The following is a 21047-nucleotide window of genomic DNA, read 5'->3' as shown; positions in this document are numbered from 1 at the left end:
AAAATCACTTGGAAGAATAGAAATATAAACACGACCGACCACTTTAAGGGTTGCCAAACAGGCCTTTAACATATGTTCCAAACATATTTTGCAGGAAGCACATATATTATTGGATACTGCCGAAACATTAATATGTTTGTTTTATGTGAACATATCATATGTTTGGAAGCATTTTGAGCCCAAAAATATTATATGCTTGGAAGAATTTTTCCCAAAGACGATTGAGCCCTAACATACTCCTAATTTTCACTTCCTCGAAATATTTTAGTTCTTGGCACCTTTTTCTGTAATACAAATAATGTTGAAGAAATTATTCACTTTTATAAATTTTTTAAATTTTACCTTTCGCCTGCACGGAGAATCGAACCGAGGACTATACAGTTTGTAAGCCAACAAACTACCCACTGGACTACGTAGCTTTTATAGTCACCAGTAGATAATTATCGTTATAAGTTACACTTATATAGCATAGTTTGAAGCGCCCACGAGCCCATGCAAACATAACATTATTTAACAGAAACATACATTTGTTTGCCACGTGGACTCTCCAGTCAACTCTCCCGGTTTCCATCTCTATTTCTTTCTCTATACTCTCTCTGTCGCTTTGAATAAAATATCACAACATATGTATGTTTAGTCGAAATTTGTAAATTTATATATGTTTGCATTCACACATATGATTTTTATGAAACATTCATGCCCCAAACATAATATATTCTAACATATTAACATAGATGTCCCAAACATTTAGTGTTAGTTTAGGAACACACCTTGTTTGCACTTAAATATATTGTGTTTTAAAATTGTGCCCGAAACACATTTTGTTTATATCGGAACATATGAAAAACATATTTTTCTAAGAGTGTGCCACTATTTACATAAGTAAATATTGTGATTTAACATACTTTTAGTTGATTTGTTTTGAATAATTTCATATGAAGTAATACAAATAAAAGAAGGGGAAATAAAAACTTAAAAAATATATATTTTGGGCAACTGTAACATTTGGTTTGCACCCAGCTGTGCTCCACACAGACTGGTTTTTTACATTGTCCACATTTTCGCCTTGTAGGACGCTTCCTTTTTTTCTCACCATGGTAGCACATATAGCAAGCGGTTTTTACTTTTGAATGTCCTCTATCACCTTCATCAGGCATAAAAGAAATAGCAAACGATTGTATAGGTTCACCGATAAAGTGTCTACAACGCTCAATTTGTTTTTTGTAATTGGTTTAGAGCCGTTAAAACAAGATTCACGAAAAATTTCATGTTTTCGCTCCATTGAGGATTTTTATCCAATTTAAATCCGTTTTTACTAACCAAAAATTGATAATTGCTAATTCAGATAGTTCACCGTCGTTTTCCATATGATATTCACAACTTCATTCTCATGTAAACCGGAGTAAAATTTGGCCCCTGTGGTCATATGTGTATAAATCGAACTAAAGATATACATGGGAGCTACATCTAAATCTGAACCGATTTAAACCAAATTTGGCATGCATAGTAAGAATGTTAAGTCTACACCCTGTGCAAAATTTCACGTAATTCGGAGTAAAATTTAAGCTTCTGTGGCCATATCTGTATAAATCGGGCGAAAAATATATATGTGGGAGCTATATCTAAATCTGAACCGATTTCAACCAAATTTGGCAAGCATAGTAAGAATATTAATTCTACTCTCTGTGCAAACGTAGATCGGAGCAAAACTTTGGCGTCTGTGGTAATATGGGTGTATATCGGGCGAAAGATATATATGGGAGCTATATCTAACGGTGAACCGATTTCAATAATGTCGAACAGATAATGTTCAAAAACAACAATATTTTTTCTGTAGCGAATATCAGAATGCAAAACAAACATAAAAAAGCGGTTATGACGTTAAAAATAACAAAGGAAACAAAATATTTACATATGTAAATAGTGGCAGATAATGTAGAAAAACATTGGTGCCTAAGCTAGGGTTAACGAAATGTATCGTTAAAAGCCAGCTAACGAAACAAATTTTTCGTTATAATAACGAATTTTCAGTTAATTAACGTAACGTTTCGTACTACTAACCAGGGATCCGGAGCGGAGCGGAGCAAGCCCTTTTTTTGCCGGAGCGGGAGCGGCATTTCTAAAATCCGGAGCGGAGCGGTTTCCAAATGAAAAACCGGTCCGCTCCGAATAAAATATTATTTGAATGAAATGTGTAACTTTGAAATTACACTGTGTAGGTAATTTCAAATATAGCTAGTACTTAGCGTAGTGTGAGTAAACGTTTAAAATTTACGATATGTATTTTTGTACGTATGTACATTGGGGAAAACACAACGTGTTTTTTTAGTAATTGTTTTCAAAAACGGCAAATGTCAAAATATATCTCTAGTATGTGTTGTAAAAGTAACAACAGTACTTTCGATCAATTTCATCCCGTATTACTACAAAGATGTTTGTAATGAACGTCAAATAAATGCAACTAAACGATCTTATTTATATTAAATTTTTTAGTTTTCTGCACTGAAAAAAATATTGTCGTGAAGTCAAAGATTTCATGTCCTCAGAATAAGAATGCAAATTTTGCTTAACATGGAAGACGCATTTCTCTAAAATAATGTTTTTTTCCTTGTCCAAATGTCAATAAACTTTTGAATGAAGTTGTAATGTCCTTATAATTAAGTGATTTTAGTTAAAAATGTGTATCATAACATGAAAGATAACATTTTTGACGTAAGGTCAACGTGACTTTAATAATTAAGAAAAATTCTTTAAAATTAATAAAATTGTCTTTAAATTTTTTTCCTTTTTGCATCTTGCCTACAAAAAAAAATCGTTAAAAAATAAGACATGTTTTTCAACACTTTATTTTAAAGACGCTTTTTACTTGAAACATAGCATAATTTCTACTGGAAGTCGAGTCTTAATATGGAAAATAAAATTGTCGTTAACTCGTTTTTAAAGGATTTTGATAAGAACTGACGAAAAAAATCTAAAAAAAAAATGAAAAATTAACATTTGCTTCCTAGAAGCAAGTACATAACCCCCAAATTTAAAAGAGAATTGCGTCTTTGAAGTATCCTTACTTGTATTCTCCGCTTCTTTGGCTCGGAATTAATACCCAAACTGTTAATGTAAAGACAAAATCTTTGGAACCGGGCATGCTTTTTTTCAGTGTAAGGACATTCATATTTGCTTTAATATTGTACTAAATCCTAGCATTCTCTTATTTATGATATTAGTTCTCGAAAATTTAATTAAAATTATGGATAGTTTCAATTTTGGTTGACAAATGTGCGCATATACATTTATTTTAATTTTTTCTCACATTGAAAACTAATGACTTCTTTTGTATTATATCTACTTTTTTTGAGAACGAACATTTCTTAAAAACGCTGTTCGAAAATGTATTTTTACAATAAAGGGGAAAAAAGCGAAATTAGGTAACACTAGATCTGAGTAAGAATATTCGTAGGTATACCACGGACTGATTTCGATGGAGGTTGTTGCAAACATAAACATACACACATACATTACAAATATAACAAAAGCTCTCCTCTACGTCTGTTGCAAAACAAAAAAAAAAGTTTAGGAGGGTAGTTACTTCTACTCTGTGTATAGACTTTCAATTCCAATCAGCGTTGCCGTTTTGGTCCGATCGGACCAAAATTGGTCCAAAAGATTTCTAATTTTTAAATTTGGTCCGATGGTCGGACCAAACAGAGTTTGGTCCATGGACCAACCATTTTCATAAATTTGGTTTCTATCACATAGTAAATAGTAGATGGTGCACCGCAAAGAATATTGTCGGGAGGCCAAATATTTCACATGCTTAAAATACGAATACGAATTTTGCTTAGAATAGAAGACGTATTTCTCTGAAATAAAGTTTTTTCCTTGTCTAAAAGTCTCTAAACTTTTCAATGAAGTCTGTTGTCCTTATAGCTAAGTGATTCGACATAAAAATGTGTATCCTAACATGAATGAAAATTTCGTTTTAATGAAATCAAAATGGATTTAGTATTTCTGAAAAAATCTTCAAAATTAATAAAATATTTCAACACATTGTTTTAAAGTCATTGTACCCTAAACCACATAGTGGTTAGGGTATAATAAGTTTGATCTGCCAAAAAATGTACCTACTAGAAATATTGATTTTAGACCCCATAAAATATATACCGATCGACTCAGAATCACCTCCTGAGTCGATCTAGCTCTTTGTGTTCGTCCGTCCGTCTGTCCATGTATTTGTTGTTCGCAGGTTTTCGGAAGTATTAACCGATTTTTATGAAATTTGGTACAGGGAGTTTTTTTGGGCACAAGGACGAACGCTATCGAATTTGGAAGAAATCGGATCAAATTTAGATATAGCTCCCATATATATGTATTGCCCGATTTCGACAAATGGGGTCACGTTGCACTTTTTTACTAACCGATCGTCGTCAAATTTAGCACAAAATAATATTCTGTCTCACCCTTTAAGTCTGAAAATTTCATCGAAATCGGTTCAGATTTAGATATAGGTCCCATATATATGTATCGCCCGATTTTGCCAAATTAGGTCATAAAACCCTTATTTATCAACCGATCTTTCTCAAAGTTGGCTAAATGTAATCTTCTATAGCACTAACTATATGTGTAAAAAAATCATCGAAATCGGTTCAGATTTAGCTATAGCTCCCATATATGTACCGCCCGATTTTTCTAAGTAAAATAAAACTCAATTGAACAAATAATACAATGTTTGTACTATAATTTTCTCGAAGAGGAGCGGAGCGATTTTTTTTCTCGGAGCGGAGCGTGGAGCGGTGCGGTTTTTTTTCTCCGGAGCGGAGCGAAAAAAATGGACCGCTCCGGATCCCTGCTACTAACGAACATTTTCTTTGTATTAAAAAAAATGTTTCATTATATCAATGAAAATGTTTCGTTGGCAATTTTAATGAAATTTTCTTTGTGTGTGAAATGAGCATGCCGTTCATGACATATTCAATGGGTGTAAAATTGTGAACGAAGTCTTACTATTGGTACAGTTGTTCCATTTACATTTCTAAAGATTGTCAATTTTATTTTCGCAGTTGCATTTGCACAGCAATAAGCTGATTATTTTTGCTGATGCGTTCGCCTTTTTCCGCCAGACATAACAGAATTACGTTTGTTTTTATTTATAATTATACCCTTCACCACTACTGTGGTAAAGTATATATTATAAGTTTGTGCATTTTTATGTAACGCCGAGAAGTCATAGACCCATCTTTTAGTATACCGATCGGCTTATTTAGAATTAAATTCGGAGTCGATTTAGCGATGTCCGTCTGTCTGCATCGAAAGAATTCTCTTCGTTAATTTTAAGAAGAATTCTTCATTAACTATTCTTCGTAAATTCTTCATTAAAACAACAAAATTTTCTTTGATTTTAGTAAAATTTACGAAGAACATTTTACGAACATACGAAATATTCTACATTAACTTTTCTTCGTAAAAAGTTCCTACTTTCATTGAAGTTGTAAAAATTTCAGTTTGGAACATAAAATTGTTTTTGATAATGTGCTTGAGTGTATTCTTTATTTAATTTTTTTAATACTTGTCTATGCTACTTCTCATTTGGGTGATAGGATGTTATGAATAAGAATGAGGCAACCAAACTGAAAATTATTCAAAAACTTAAGATGTAAAGTAGTGATGACATTTTTCAAACTTTTGGACTTTAAAATTTTTTTCTAAAAGTTCGAACATTTTTCACAAAAAGTACGAAAGTTTTTCATAAAAAATTCGAAATTGTTTCATAAAATTCCATAACAATTTCATAAAAAGAGGGAAACACTTTCATAAAAAGAACGAAATTGTTTTATAAAAAGTATGAAACTTGTTCATAAAAAGTATGAAGTTATTTCTTACAAACTACGAAAAATTTGGAAGAATATTCTTCGTAAAAAGAACGAAATATTTCGTACTTTTAATGAAAAGTTTCTTTGGTTGTAAAACAATGACAAATTTCGTACTTTTAACGAAATTTTTCGTTCTTTTTACAAAGAAAATTCTTTCGGTGAGTCTGTCCGTCTGTCTGTTGATGTATTTTTGTGTGCAAAGTCCAGCTCGCTGTTTAAGTCCGATCGTCCTCAAATTTGGCACGGGGTCGTTTTTCGACTCAAAGACGATCCCAATTGATTTTGGAAAAAATCGGTTCAGATTTAGATATAGCTGCCATATATATTTTTGTAACCGATCTGGTTATAAATTACATATTTATCAACCGATCTTCTTCCAATTTCGTACAATCGAATATTTTGTGAGTCTAGTAAATTTTGCAAAATATCAGTCAAATCGGTTCAGATTCAGATATAGGTCTCATATATGACTTCCGCCCGATTTACACTCCTATGGTCTCGGAGGCAAATTTTTTTTTCCGATTTATGCGAAATTTTGCACAGGGAGTAGAATTAACATTATAAATGTGCACACCGAATTGGATTGAAATCGGCTCATATTTAGATATAGCTCCCATATATATCTGTCGTCCGATTTACAGATATGACCACCGTAGATCAAAAATTTCCCCCGATTTACTTAAAATTGTGCACAGAAAATGGAAATAAAATTTTTACTACACTGCTAGAAAAATATGTTTTTCATATGTTCCGATATAAACAAAATGCGTTTCGGGCATAATTTTTAAATACAATATATTTAAGTGCAAACATGTCATGTTCTCAAACTAACAATAAATGTTTGTATGTTAATATGTTAGAATATATTATGTTTGGGGCATGAATGTTTCATAAAAATAATATGTGTGAATGTAAACATATATAAATTTACAAATTTCGAGTAAACATATATATGTTGTGATAATTTATTCAGAGAGCGACAGAGAGAGAGTACAGGGAATGAAATAGAGATGGAAACCGGGAGAGTTGACGAAAGATATCAACATAACACAGCGAGAGAATCAAAAGAGAGCAATTTCTGTGAAACCGCTTGTATGTTGTTTCGGAAAACTGTTTTATGATAAGGCTAAAAAATTGATATGCTTAAGTCTAAATATTATTTAATTTGAATATTAGAATGAGTATTCGGAGTAAAGAGAATAGACATTCGGAACCAAGAGAATAGACATTTGAAAAAAAAAACAGCATGTATTTTCGCCTTGAGAGCAGCATTTTATGTATGTGTGGACATGTAGTCCAAGAGGAGTTGACGGACACCTTAAAATATAAAAGCGGGCATTAAGTTCGAGTGCAGCTACAACAATTGAAAAAGTTTATTTCCTTTAAAATGAATTATTAATGAAAAGTAAAAGTAAAAAAACAGGGTCTTTTTAGAGCGATAATGCCAACTTAATACCGGACTTAAAGGTAAAAGTTTTAAATGCATTTAAAATGATGTTAAATGCTAGTAAAAAACTGTATGTTTATATTATAAAATTATTTATGTATGTTTATACTCGACTTCACGTCTTCTATAAATGTGTAAATAAAAAAAGTTGCATGCAAGGTAGACATGATAACCACTCCTCCACGTGGCCAACAAATGTATGTTTCTGTTAAATAATGTTGTTTGCATGGGCTCGTGGGCCCTGCAAACTATACTATATAAATGTAACTTATAACGATAATTTTCTACTGGTGACTATAACAGCTACGTAGCCCAGTGGATAGTGTGTTGGCTTACAAACTGTATGGTCGGCTACGTTGCCAGAATTGTTTCACCAAAAACCGCTAGATTTGTCCAAAAAACTAGCCAAAAAAGCTAAAAAATGTAAAAAAAATAGCTAGAAAAAAAGCTAAATTTTTTTGTATCAAAATTCAAATTTTTGATTGATATTTAACAAACTTAAAGGCTTTATTTAACTCAAAATGCATATTATTTTAATTGTATTCATTTTATTTCCATTTCTGTGAGACTGTAAGAAAATCTAAGTCATATTAGCTCTGTTTGCGTACTCGATACATTTTGATTACTCACGCAAAAAATAATTCTTTACTCCCAAACGAAATTTTAGACAAACAAAGTTCGTTTCTCATTTGCTTTTCGTTGAAAGGAAGTGTATTTGGAAGAAAAGTATATACTTTTTGTGATAAACGTTTATTCTTTTCCAGGATGTAAAAACAATTTCATAAAGACTAACTCAAAAAAAAATTTTTTTCTGGCTAATTGCATTTTCCCTCACATCTTTCTCACTTCCACGAAGTTTTTTAGTTCTTAGCACCTTTTTCTGTAATACAAACAATGTAGAAGAAATTATACGATTTTATACATTTTAAATTTTTTTTTCCTTTCGCCTGGACGGAGAATCGAACCGCGGACCATGCAATTTGTAAGCCAACACAATATCCACTGAGCTATGTAGCCGTTATTGTCATCAATAGACAATTACCATATAGGTTATATTTATATAGCATAGCTTGCGGCGCCCACGAGCCGATTAAACAAAGTTTATTTCACAGAAAAATACATTTAGTTGGGCACCATGGAGCAGTGGTTGCTACGTCTGACTTGCATGTCAAGGGTCGTGGGTTCGATCCCTGCTTCGACCAAAGTTTTTTCTTTTTTTTTACATATATTCCAGATATGTTAGGAAGATTCCGAAAAAAATGTTCAACATTACATTGTAGTATATTAAATTTTGAACTGTAAAATGTGTCTTATTAAAAACCTAAAGTCAGAAAAGAACAGTGTTTGATATAAACGAAATGGACTGTGTTGTTGGTTCAAAAATAACTTTTTTTATTAAAAATATTAACACTTTGTAACAAACGAATTTTTTGGTGATAAAAGTGTATACTTTTCGAAGCAATTCAAAAAACTCTAACAAAAGAAAAACGTTTTCGGTACACATTTCCAAACGTTTTTTTTTTCTTTGCGTGCTATCACAAATTTTTACTGGAAGTCCTTCATTTATATTTCGTAGTAAAAACTTTTTTCCCGGTAAACTTGCAATTATCAGCTGGTTAATAATCAACAAGTCCAATGTCACATAGAACTGCATTAGAAAATATCAATATCAAAATATCAAATATCAATATATATAGGAATTAATGATAAATTCGTGAACGTGTACACTTATCCTAATACACACAAAGAAAATTTCATTAAAAGTCAGCCAACGAAAAATTTTCATTGATATAACGAAACATTTTCATTAATACAATGAAAATATTCGTTAATAGTACGAAACGTTACGTTGATTTTCAGAAAAATCGTTATATTAACGAAAAAATTCGTTGTATTAATGAATTCATTTCATTGGCTGACTTTTAACGACACATTTCGTTAATATAACGAAACTTTTTCTACTAGTGTATTACCCAAGAGAATAAAACCCATTCTAACTGAATAACTTTTATTCGAAAATTTCCCATACAAATCTATTGTTGTCCAATTTTTGTAAATGTAAACCCATTCCATTAATAGATAGCAGATTTGTTTTGATCCTATCACGATGAATTTTTATTGCATTTTTTGATGTTAAAAAAATAATACCAGATTCAAAACTTTATTTCCTTAATTATTTCTATGTTCGATTTTGTACACTAATGATTTTGGTATTGATTCCGAGTCAAATTTGAATTTATTCCAAAAATAGCTAAAAGGGTCATGAAAAAAAAGCCAGAAAAAAAGCTAAAAGCTAAATGCATTTTTTCCCGCTAAACGTCTTCAAAAAAAGCCAAATCTAGCGGGAAAAAATCTAAATTGGCAACGCTGATGGTCGGTTCGATTCTCCGTCCAGACGAAAGGTAAAATTTAAAAAAAAATTATAAAATTGAATAATTTCTTCAACATTATTTGTATTACCGAAAAAAGTGCCAAGAACTAAAAAATTTCGTGGAAGTGAAAATTATGCGAGGGAATGAACACAATCTTCTTTGGGGAAAATTCTTCCAAGCATATAATATTTTTGGGCTCAAAATGCTTCCAAACATATAATTTGTTCACACAAAACAAACATATTAATGTTTCGGCAGTATCCAATAATTATGTGCTTCCTGTAAAATATGTTTGGAACATATGTTAGAGAAGCAATTTTTTTTGAGGGTGTACGAATGCCAAATTTAGTTGAAATCGGTTCAGATTTAGATATAGCTGCCATATGTATCTTTCGTCCGATACGCATTTATATGGGCCCAGAGGTCAAAATTTCATTTCGATGTACATGCATTTTTGCACAGAGATTAGGGCTAACATTCTTAACACATACCAAAATTGGTCGGTTTAGAATTAGATATAACTCGAATATTCATATGACCATGGAGACCAAAGTTTCATTTCGAAAAGTGTTAAATTTTGCACTGAGAGTGCAATTAAAATTTTAGCAATGTGTGCCTAATTTTATCAAAATCGGCTCAGAATTAGACAAAGCCCCACACATTTTGCTTCTAGCATATATATTTTCAGGATTGGTCCAAACAAAATATTGTTTGTATTGTTCAAACATATTATGTTTCACCTTAGGGCATACACTGGTAGTAAAAAATTTTAATGAAATTTTCTTTGCGTGGATATATTTTTAAGGCGCCAATTGGTTGCTTCCATTATTTTACTTGCAGCATACTCTCTAGGTCTCTCTTTGAGTTCCAATTTGAGTTCCAAACATATAATTTTTACACCCAAACGTATGAAAAACGGTCTTTTTTGTCCGTGTGGTACTTAAAAATAATGTGTTAAAAATTTTTTAACACATTGTTTTTAAGTGCAAGCATATAATGTTCATAAACTACCATAACATGTTTGGGACATATATGTTAATATGTTAGAAAATATTATGTTTGGGACAACATTTTGTGAATATCATATGTTTGGATGCAAACACATATTAATTTAGAAATAGCGTATAAACATATATGTGTTTAGAAAGAGAGACCTACACCGAAAGAATTCACTTAATTAATTTTACGAAGAATTCTTCATTAACTATTCTTCGTGAATTCCTCATTAAAACAACGAAATTTTCATTCGTTTTCCTAAATTTTACGAAGGACATTTTACGAGTAAACGAAACGTCTACTATATATTCTACATTACTATTCAAACTTGTTACTACAACCAAATGCACTCTGGACTATAAATTTCTTCTTAAAGTTTCAAAAAGTGAAAGTATGAAAAAGTTTCATACTTTTTATGAAACAGTTTCGTTCTTTTTATGAAATTGTTTCGTACTTTTTACGAAAATATTTCATACTTTTTATGAAAATGTTACGTACTTTTAATAAAACAGTTTCGTACATTTTATGAAAAAAATTTCGTACACTTTATGAAAAATTTTCGAACTTTCAGAAAGAAAATTTATAGTCCAAAGTGCATTTAGTCGTAGTAACAAGTTTGAAAAGTATCACTACTTTCACTCTTAAGTTTTTGAATAACTTTTAGTTTGGTTGCTTCTCTTTTATTCATAGCATGCTGTCACCCAAATGAGAAGTAGCATAGACATTCATTAAAAAATAGAATAAAGGATTACACCCAAACACATTATCAAAGACAATTTTATGTCGCGAACGGAAAATTTTCAACTGCAATGAAACTTCTTCGTTATTTCAAAGAAAATATTTTGTACTTTTTAGGAAGAAGTTCGAACGCAGAATGTTTCGTAAAATATTCGTAAATTTCTTCGTAAAATTAACGAAGAGAATTCTTTCGGTGTACGTTAGTTAAATGAGCTAAAAAATGAGAAAAAAAATTATACACAAATGAAGCATAAAGGTTTTCTAAATTCGTACGTCTCACAAACTAGTTCATTATTTCTTTAAATTTGTACATTTTACTACAAATGTGCGTACGACACTAAAGACATACTTGCAATTTTGAAACTTGAAACTCCAACTGCTTCAAACTACAAAATTTTCTTTAACAAGTGAAAAAAATTAGTTATGTCTATAAATGTTCTTGAATTCTTCGACATTTTTGTTTACTTTTTTTAGCGATATCGGCGTGATGTCAGCGTTTGAAATACGGTTTAGTTAAAATTTTCGAAAAAAAAAATACTTTAAAGTGTAAAACTACCGAATATGCCTATGTTTTGTTCTAAAATTCGCTGAGGATCGCTAAAGTGAACATTTTCGTAAACGTGAACTCTCTTTGTTTTAATAAGTTCACGTTACCGCGAGTGCACTCGATTTACACTCATATGACCACAGAGGCCATGGGTTTACTCCAAATTACGTGAAATTTTGCACATTTCTATTATGTATGCCAAATTTGGTTGAAATGGGTTGAGCTTTATATATAGCTCTCATATATATCTTTAGCCCAATTTAGATCCACACAGAAAAAAAAGTGTCTCGTAAATTTAAGAAGATTTTTACAATAATTTATTACAAGAATTTTCCAGAAATTTAGTTCATTTTTCGTATCTTTAACGAAAATTAACTACTCGAAAGGAAATTTTACAAATTTTAAGTAGCAATCGTTTAGTTCATACCCTACAAAACACGATGGAAATTTCCTTAAAAAATTTCTTAACTGGTAGTTAAAAATTCTTTCGTCATACTATAAAACTACTTATGAAATGTAAAATACTTTCTAAATAATAAGTGTAATTTACTATAGAGAGTTTTTGTATGAGAAAATATTTTTTTACGAAAATTGAACTTGAAAGCGGATAGCAATTTCTTACTGGCAATTCCTATAGTTAATAATAGTTGGTACAACATTTCTCAATGAAATATTTTTAGTTCACATGTAATTAAATTTATAGACATTTTCGTCAAAAATGGGTAGATATCATTTCATGAAGTTTTTGCTAATTTTAAGTTAAACGTTTCATCGTTCTTATACTGATATGCATTTAAGAGTATTGTTTTTAGAGTAAATTGTGGACAGATGCGATGAAATAATGCGTAGTACAGAGATCTTTCTCGTCAAAGTGGAATATGTTTAATGTAAAGATGATGTTACTTGAAATTTTTTTGAGAGTGAGAGCATGCAATGCAATAATGAGAAATGGTAGCGAGTGATGGGGATGTGGTGTATATATCTGAGCGTGGAGTTGTTTTTATTTTTGTTCTTTCACTGGTTTGTGTGTGTGTGTGTGTTTATTATTCGCGAATGGTTTATTTGTCTGGATGAGGTGTTGTTTTCAATGAAGGCACATGTGTTTTTGTTGTTGTAGAAATGTTTTGGTTTTGCTTGGTTTTGTTTGGCATGCTTCAGTTGTATAGTTGGCGTGGGCTGTTGCACCTTTTTAGCAAGTATGTAACAAGGGAATATAAAGGTATAGAATATTTTGGTTTTTTGAGACATATATTGGTGTTTGTTTATTAAAACTTTTAAATGAAAGTTATTAATATTTTAGCGATGAGCTGTACAATGACGAAGTGACGATCGGTAGCTTAGAAAAAAGTTATTAAGAATGTTCAATATTTAGGAAAAAATGCTGAAATGGAAAGTATATTGAAATTGTTCTATCCAATTTAATTTTTATTATTCAATGTAAAAAATAAATATTCAATTTCAGAGTAACTCCAGATGAATTTGGAAAATTGTTTGTTACACCTCAGCGTATAGTTCAATCATAAATAGGTAAGTGTTCTTTTTTCAATGTGGTTTTCTTTTAAAAAATAATATTCTTTATGTATATTATTATTTGCTAATTATTATTATTTTTCAGTTTCATGTTTTTCATTGTTGTAAAAAAATTTTTAATTTAAGAGCAACCCCAGATGGATTTTGGCAAATTTTTATATTTCTCCTCAACGTATAATTTAATAGAGAAGTGGTAAGTTTTCTTTTAAAAATTGGCTTTCTTTTTACTAGAATATTTACGTTTTTATGACCTTTTTATTATCAAAATTAAATGTTTTTAATACCTTATTTTAGTATTACTTTAATCAAATATTTTTGGAAACCAATTTAATATTTTTAATGTAAAAAACAAATATTTAATTTCAGAATAACAACATTTTTATGAATTGGTAAGCTTTCTTTAACATTCTTTTAACCAGAATATTTACTTTTTTATGCATATTATTTCATTAAATAGATTTTTTGGAAACAAATTTAATGTTTTTTATTTAATGTAAAAAAATAAATATTTAATTTCAGAGTAACCCCAAATGAATTTCGATAACTTTTTAACCTCAGCGTACAATGTAATAGAGAATTGGTAAGTTTTATATTAAAACTTTGGCTTTCTTTTAACAAGAATATTTATTGTATTTTGTCCTTCACATCGATAACAACACAATTTTATGAGTTAATATATTACTTAAAACATTATTTCTCCAATTGTTTCAGGTACAAATTTTATCTAAGAAAAGGTGAATTCCTTACACCATTTAATAAAATGCCCCCAAATATGGTAAGTTACAAGCTAATTTAAAGAGCTAAAAAATGATATTTTATTACATGTTAATTTTTAAACATTTTCACTATTCCTTCCATTTTTTCAACAAGATATGTGAAAAATATACTTACGATGAATAAAAAACTAATAAGTTGTTATAATAAAGTACTTTTTCTTAAAGAAAGTTTAATTTTATTGTATGAACATTTTCATAATAGTAAAACGGTTTGTTGTTCCTTTAATTATTTAATTTCTCTGTACTGTGGAACGATTGATTTAAAAATAGTTTAGTCGTCGACATTTTAAAGAGACCGTTAACCAATTTTTATTATCGGGTTTCCCAAAAAATAAGCAAGTAAACCAAAATAATACTGACTTTTTAACTTGGTAGGGGTATATAAATCTGATGGTGTTGTAAAAATGAACTAAAATACAATGTTATAGATGAACTAAAATTTAAGAGAATTATAAACTAGACAAGTTGAAAAAAATCTTAAGGGCTAAAACATGGTCAATATTACTACAGTTTAGTTCATTTTGCAATGGAAAAGGGTTCACTGTTTTTTCAGTGCATATGACATCCGTGGCCAAGGGGCTACTTCGAAAATTCTAACATTTTGAACAGAATATTTTAGCAATGTATGCCAAACTTGGTCAAAATCGGTGAAAAGGTGTAACCCTATATAGTGTTATCCGAAAATGGTTGATAATTCATAATTCCGTATTATAGCGCAATTATTTCTATTTTGCAATCAATCTGTTGTACTTTTTTTGTCTAATCGGAACCGCTTAACATTTTGCTCCGTCCCAGGCCATAGCGGTTTTAAATCTAGAGATTTTGTAGAAGTGTGAAAAATTTCCAAATTGGTTTCGATGTAAATGTATGGATATAAGAATATCCAAACAAATTTGATGGATGTGAGATGATATCGAAAATGTAGATTTACTAGGTGGTACAGGGTATAATATAGTCGGCTCAACCCGACTTTAGACTTCTTTGGATTAATTTGTGTATGAGGAAAACAGATCCAACTAATGGACGCACTTAAGTGTGATCCAAGGATAACATATTAATATATTTGTGTAGTATACTATACTTTAATATTGAAATTTTACGAAATTTACTGAGCAGGCTATAATACTTATTGCAGATTCGTCAAAATGAGGAGCTATCACCAATTGCCCACGACAGCAATATAGACGTTAACTATCAAGACTTTCGTCGACTTTCAACACCAGTGCAAGCAATGCCAGGTGACAGACTTGTTGCAGAATGCATTTATGACAGTTCATCACGAAAAGCAATAACCCTAGGTAAGTGATATCAACACAGTAAAAAGGTTTCCCATAAACGCACACACACAAAGAAAAATATGTTTCTTTCGGAACGAATTTGCATTTTGTAATGCAATATTGAATAAATCAGTTAGAATTAATCATAACTTTGGTGGAATCGATTATATGATAATCTAAACCGATTCTATATTTTACCATTGTACTTTGTGAGATATTCATTACAAAATGGGCATATGAATGCGAATTACGTTATCTTCACATTGTTAGAAAAATATGTTTTTCTATGTTCCGATATAAACAAAATGTGTTTCGGTCACAATTTTTAAACACAATATATTTAAGTGTAAACATGTAATGTTCCTAAACTAACACTAAATGTTTGGGACACATATGTTAATATGTTGGAATATATTATGTTTGGGGCATGAATGTTTCATAAAAATAATATGTGTGAATGTAAACATATATAAATTTACAAATTTCGAGTAAACATATATATGTTGTGATATTTTATATAGAGAGCGACAGAGAGTATCTTCGTTAAAAGAAATCGGAACGTACGAGGAGTAAGTCAAAGTATCCACGCAAAGGAAATTAAAAAAACGGTGGGAAAATATACAAAAATTACAAAAGGATCTTCATAAAAATAACAAAAGGGCACTATACTCTTTATAGAGTTGGGACAGTAAAATGAAAAAAGGAGGAAACAGTGAAAAATTAAACAGTAAAATGTATAAAAACAAAGTTTAGTCCCTCTTTATTAATAAGTAGTCCAAGAGGAGTTGACGGACACCTTCAAATATAAAAGCGTTCGAGTTTTGCAGCTAAAACAATTGAAAAAGTCTGTTTTCTTTAAAATGAGTTATTAAAGAAAATTAAAAGGCAAAACATGGTCATTTTAGAGTGATAATGCTAACTTAATACGGACCTTAAAGGTAAAAATGAAATTAAGTACAAAACACGATAAGTTTTAAATGCATTTAAAATGGTGTTTAATGCCTAAATAAATTTATGTGTATATTCTAAAATTATTTATGTTTGTTTATACTCGACTCCACGTTCTTCTTTTGTTAGAGTTTTTGATTCCCTTGCAAAATTTCAAACTTTTATACACAAACATTTTTTGTTACAAAATTGTTATTTTTGCTTAAAAAATAATATTTTAACCAAAAGCTCAGTCCATTTCGTTTACATGAAGCACTATTTCTGACTGTAAATCTTTAATAACCCACATTTTGAAGTTTAATTATAAAAATTAAATATAGTATAAATATAAATAAAAATCGGTCGGAGCAGGGATTGAAGCAAAGACCCTTTACATGCAAGGGGACATGCTAACCATTGCTCCACGTGGTCAACGAATTGTTTGTTTCTATTAAATAATGTTTTGTTTGCATCGGCTCGTGGCCGCCGCAGACTATGCTATATAAATATAACTTATAACGATAATTGTCTATTGATTAACATAAAAGCTACGTAGCCCAGTGGATAGTGTGTTGGCTTATAAACTGTATCATCCTCGGTTCGATTCTCCGTCCAGGCGAAAGGTAAAATTTTAAAAATTTATAAAATTGAATAATTTCTTCAACATTATTTGTATTAGAGGAAAAGGTGCCAAGAACTAAAAAATTTCGTGGAGGTAAAAATTGTTGAGGGAATGAGCACAATCTTCTTTGGGGAAAATTCTTCTTATTTTTGGGCTCAAAATGCTTCCAAACATATAATATGTTCACATAAAACAAACATATTAATGTTTCGGCAGTATCCAATAATATATGTGCTTCCTGCAAAATATGTTTAGATCATATGTTAGAGAAACGAGTTTTCTTGAGGGTGCACATACACTTGTTTTTCTTCATTGTTCAACTACAATTCACCCTTTCTTACCTCCTCATGGTATTTTTGTTTGGCATTTACCACAAAAACAAGACATTCACGTTAATCCAAAAATTATATGTTTGGAACTCAAATTTTTTAACACAATATTTTTAAATGCAAGCATATAATTTTCATAAACTATCATAACATGTTTGGGACATATATGTTAATATGTTAGAACATATTATGTTTGCGACATAAAATGTTTGTAAATATAATATGTTTGGATGCCAACATATATTAATTTGACAATAGCCTATATATATTAGAAAGAGAGACCTGGAGAGTATGCTGCAAGTAAAATAATGGAAGCAACGAATTGGCGCCTTAAAAATATATCCACGCAAGGAAAATTTCATTAAATTTTTTTACTACTAGTGTATGCCCTAAGGTGAAACATAATATGTTTGAACAATACAAACAATATTTTGTTTGGACCAATCCTGAAAATATATATGCTTGAAGCAAAATGTGTTTGGGGTATATCTTACAGAAGCGATTTTTTTTGAGAGTGTATGTAAGTTTTTCTCAAACGAATATCGCGGCAGCAAGCAATAATTATTTTCAGGTCCTGACGTTGTAAAATGCTTAATAAGTGGAGACAGCTCAAAAATTAATATTATAAAAATGCATTTTTTATCTGTGATGCGAATTCGAGACAGTTTGTTGTACGAAGTACAAATAAATCCAACATATCCAAAAAAGAAATGCAGTAGAAACATTTTCACATTCTTAGTACACCACTGCAGTATATTGCCGTTGAATGACGAACAGGGCGTTCGATTGCCGTAGACTGCCCGTTTGACGGCAATATACTACAGCATGATTCCAGCATCAATGGCTTCTCACTTAGCCATTCCTTATTCATGACCTCTTGCCTATTAATATAGATCAACCTCACATCAGTATTCTTTGTAGTACATTCAATTTGTTTCTACCTTATTATAGTCATCCTTATAGGTTCTAGTGCACTAAGTCACTTGGTGAATAATTATGGACATGCTATCTTCCAGTATCCAGACTTGCCACTGGCACCTCCTCATCAATCGCATTTCTGAGCTCTGTTCGGTTCAACAGACCAAAATGTAAAGAAATGAAAATCTCTTAACGTGTCGAGTCACTAATTTAAAATATTAAACCTTATATACTAAATCTACAATCTAAATGTTCTTAAAAACTAAGAAAGATAACATCATAAATATACAAAACTATCTTGTATTTGCTACCCTAAAGATAACATTTTATAGCCACGCTAAGCAGCACATTAGGGCGTTTATTTTAAGTTCTCCGAAGTCATTTACATTTCAGGAAAGGTTAAAGGAAGCCTCTACGCAAAGATCCGCTACTATATTTCTTTATATTTAGTTTTGGAGAGGGAACTCCCCTCTTACCCAACTTTTCCTGACCCTCCCGTATGTGATAACACCGAAAGCGATACCAGCGTGGCGAGGTCCTGTGGGACCCACAATAAAAAAGGATGGTAGAGAGGTTGTCCCTACGATATTTTTCGATTATTTAATGTTGATGGATGCTTGTATGACGAAGAAACTGCATATATTGATATTTGTTAGTAAATATTTGACTGCTCTTTGTAATAATACAGATAAGTTTAAATTTTTTATAAGTATTATATTGGCCCTGATGTTTGTCGCAGGCGTGATACCTATAGGTATACTTGTACACCCTCAAAAAAATCGCTTCTCTAACATATGTTCCAAACATATTTTGCAGGAAGCACACATATTATTGGATACTGGCGAAACATTAATATATCTGTTTTATGTGAACATATTATATGTTTGGAAGCATTTTGAGCCCAAAAATATTATATGCTTGGAAGAATTTTCCCCAAAAAATAATGTGCTCATTCCCTAACATAATTTTCACTTCCTCGAAATTTTTAAGTTCTTGGCACCTTTTTCTGTAATACAAATAATGTTGAAGAAATTATTAAGTTTTATATATTTTTAAAATTTTATTACCTTTCTTCTGGACGGAGAATCGAACCGAGGATCATACAGGTTGTAAGCCAACACACTATCCACTGGGCTACGTAGCTGTTATAGTCACCAGTAGATAATTATAGTTATAAGTTACATTTATATAGCATAGTTTGCAGCGCCCACAAGCCCATGCAAACGAACTTAATGCACGCTTTTATTTTTGAAAGTGCACGTCAACTCATCTTGGACTACTTATTAATAAAGAGGAACTAAACTTATTTTTATACCCTCCGCCATAGGGTGGGGGTATATTAACTTTGTCATTCCGTTTGAAATATTGCTCTAAGACCCCATAAAGTATATATATTCTGGGTCGTGGTGAAATTCTGAGTCGATCTGAGCATGTCCGTCCGTCCATCTGTTGAAATCACGCTAACTTCCGAACGAAACAAGCTATCGACTTGAAACTTGGCACAAGTAGTTGTTATTGATGTAGGTAGGATGGTATCGCAAAGGGGCCATATCGGTCCACTTTTACGTATAGCCCCCATATAAACGGACCCCCAAAATTGGTTTGCAGAGCCTATAAGAGAAGCATATTTCATCCGATCTGGCAAAAATTTGGTACATGGTGTTGGTATATGGTCTCTAACTCCCATGCAAAATTGGCCCATATCGGTCAATAATTATATATAGCCCCCATATAAACCGATCCCCCGATTTGGCTGGCGGAGCCTCAAAGAGAAGCAAATTTCATCCGATCCGGCTGAAATTTGGCACATGGTGTTGGTTGGTGTTGGTCCTTAACAACCTTGCAAAAATTTGTCCACATCGGTCCATAACTATATATAGCCCCCATATAAACCGCATATAATCCCCATATAAACCCCATATAATCCCCAGATTTGAACTCCGGAGCCCCTTGGTCGAGCAAAATTCATCCGATCCGGTTGAAATTTGCAACGTGGTGGCCGTTAATAACCATGCCTAAATTGGTCCATATCGGTCTATAGTTATATATAGCCGATCCCCAATCACACAAAAATTGGTCCATATCGGTTCATAATCATGGTTGCCACTCGAGCCAAAAATAATCTATGATCCGGTTGAAATTCGCAACGTGGTGTTAGTATATGGCCGCTATTAACCATGCCAAAATTGGTCCATATCGGTCTATAGTTATATATAGCCAATCCCCAATCACACAAAAATTGGTCCATATCGGTTCATAATCATGGTTGCTACTCGAGCCGAAAATAATCTAGCAAAATGTTATTTCTATAGAAAATTTTGTCAAAATTTTATTCCTATAGAAAATTTTGTCAAATTTTATTTCTATAGAAAATTTTGGCAAAATTTTATTTCTATGGTAAAATTTTGTCAAAATTTTATTTCTATAGAAAATTTTGTCAAAATGTTATTTCTGTAGAAAATTTTGTTAAAATCGTATTTCTATAGAAAATTTTGTCAAAATTTTACTTCTATAGAAAATGTTGTCAATATTTTATTTTGTCAAAATTTTATTTCTATAGAAACTATTGTCAAAATTTTATTTCTATTGAAAATTTTGTCAAACTTAATTATATACGTATTTAATCGGCCTTTTTAAGTTTAATATATACCACGTATGGACTACGTGGTATATAATATTACGGTATTAGGAAGTTTTAAGATAC

The 21047-nt window shown here is 31.1% G+C and overlaps 1 protein-coding gene across 1 annotated transcript in view; it reads left to right on the top strand.

Moving 5' to 3' along the window:
- olf413 (DBH like monooxygenase olf413) overlaps positions 1–21047 on the top strand; it is a 341496-nt gene that overhangs the window by 201847 nt on the left and 118602 nt on the right. Inside the window, exon 8 of the mRNA XM_075307787.1 lies at positions 15406–15568. Coding sequence (XP_075163902.1) covers positions 15406–15568 — 163 coding nt within the window. The remainder of the gene's footprint in view (positions 1–15405; positions 15569–21047) is intronic.

The sequence above is a fragment of the Haematobia irritans genome, chromosome 4 (assembly GCF_050003625.1).
Source record: "Haematobia irritans isolate KBUSLIRL chromosome 4, ASM5000362v1, whole genome shotgun sequence".
Classification (NCBI taxonomy): domain Eukaryota; kingdom Metazoa; phylum Arthropoda; class Insecta; order Diptera; family Muscidae; genus Haematobia; species Haematobia irritans.
The sequence above is the reverse complement of the archived record's forward strand: the minus strand, read 5'-3'. Positions and strand labels throughout refer to the sequence as shown.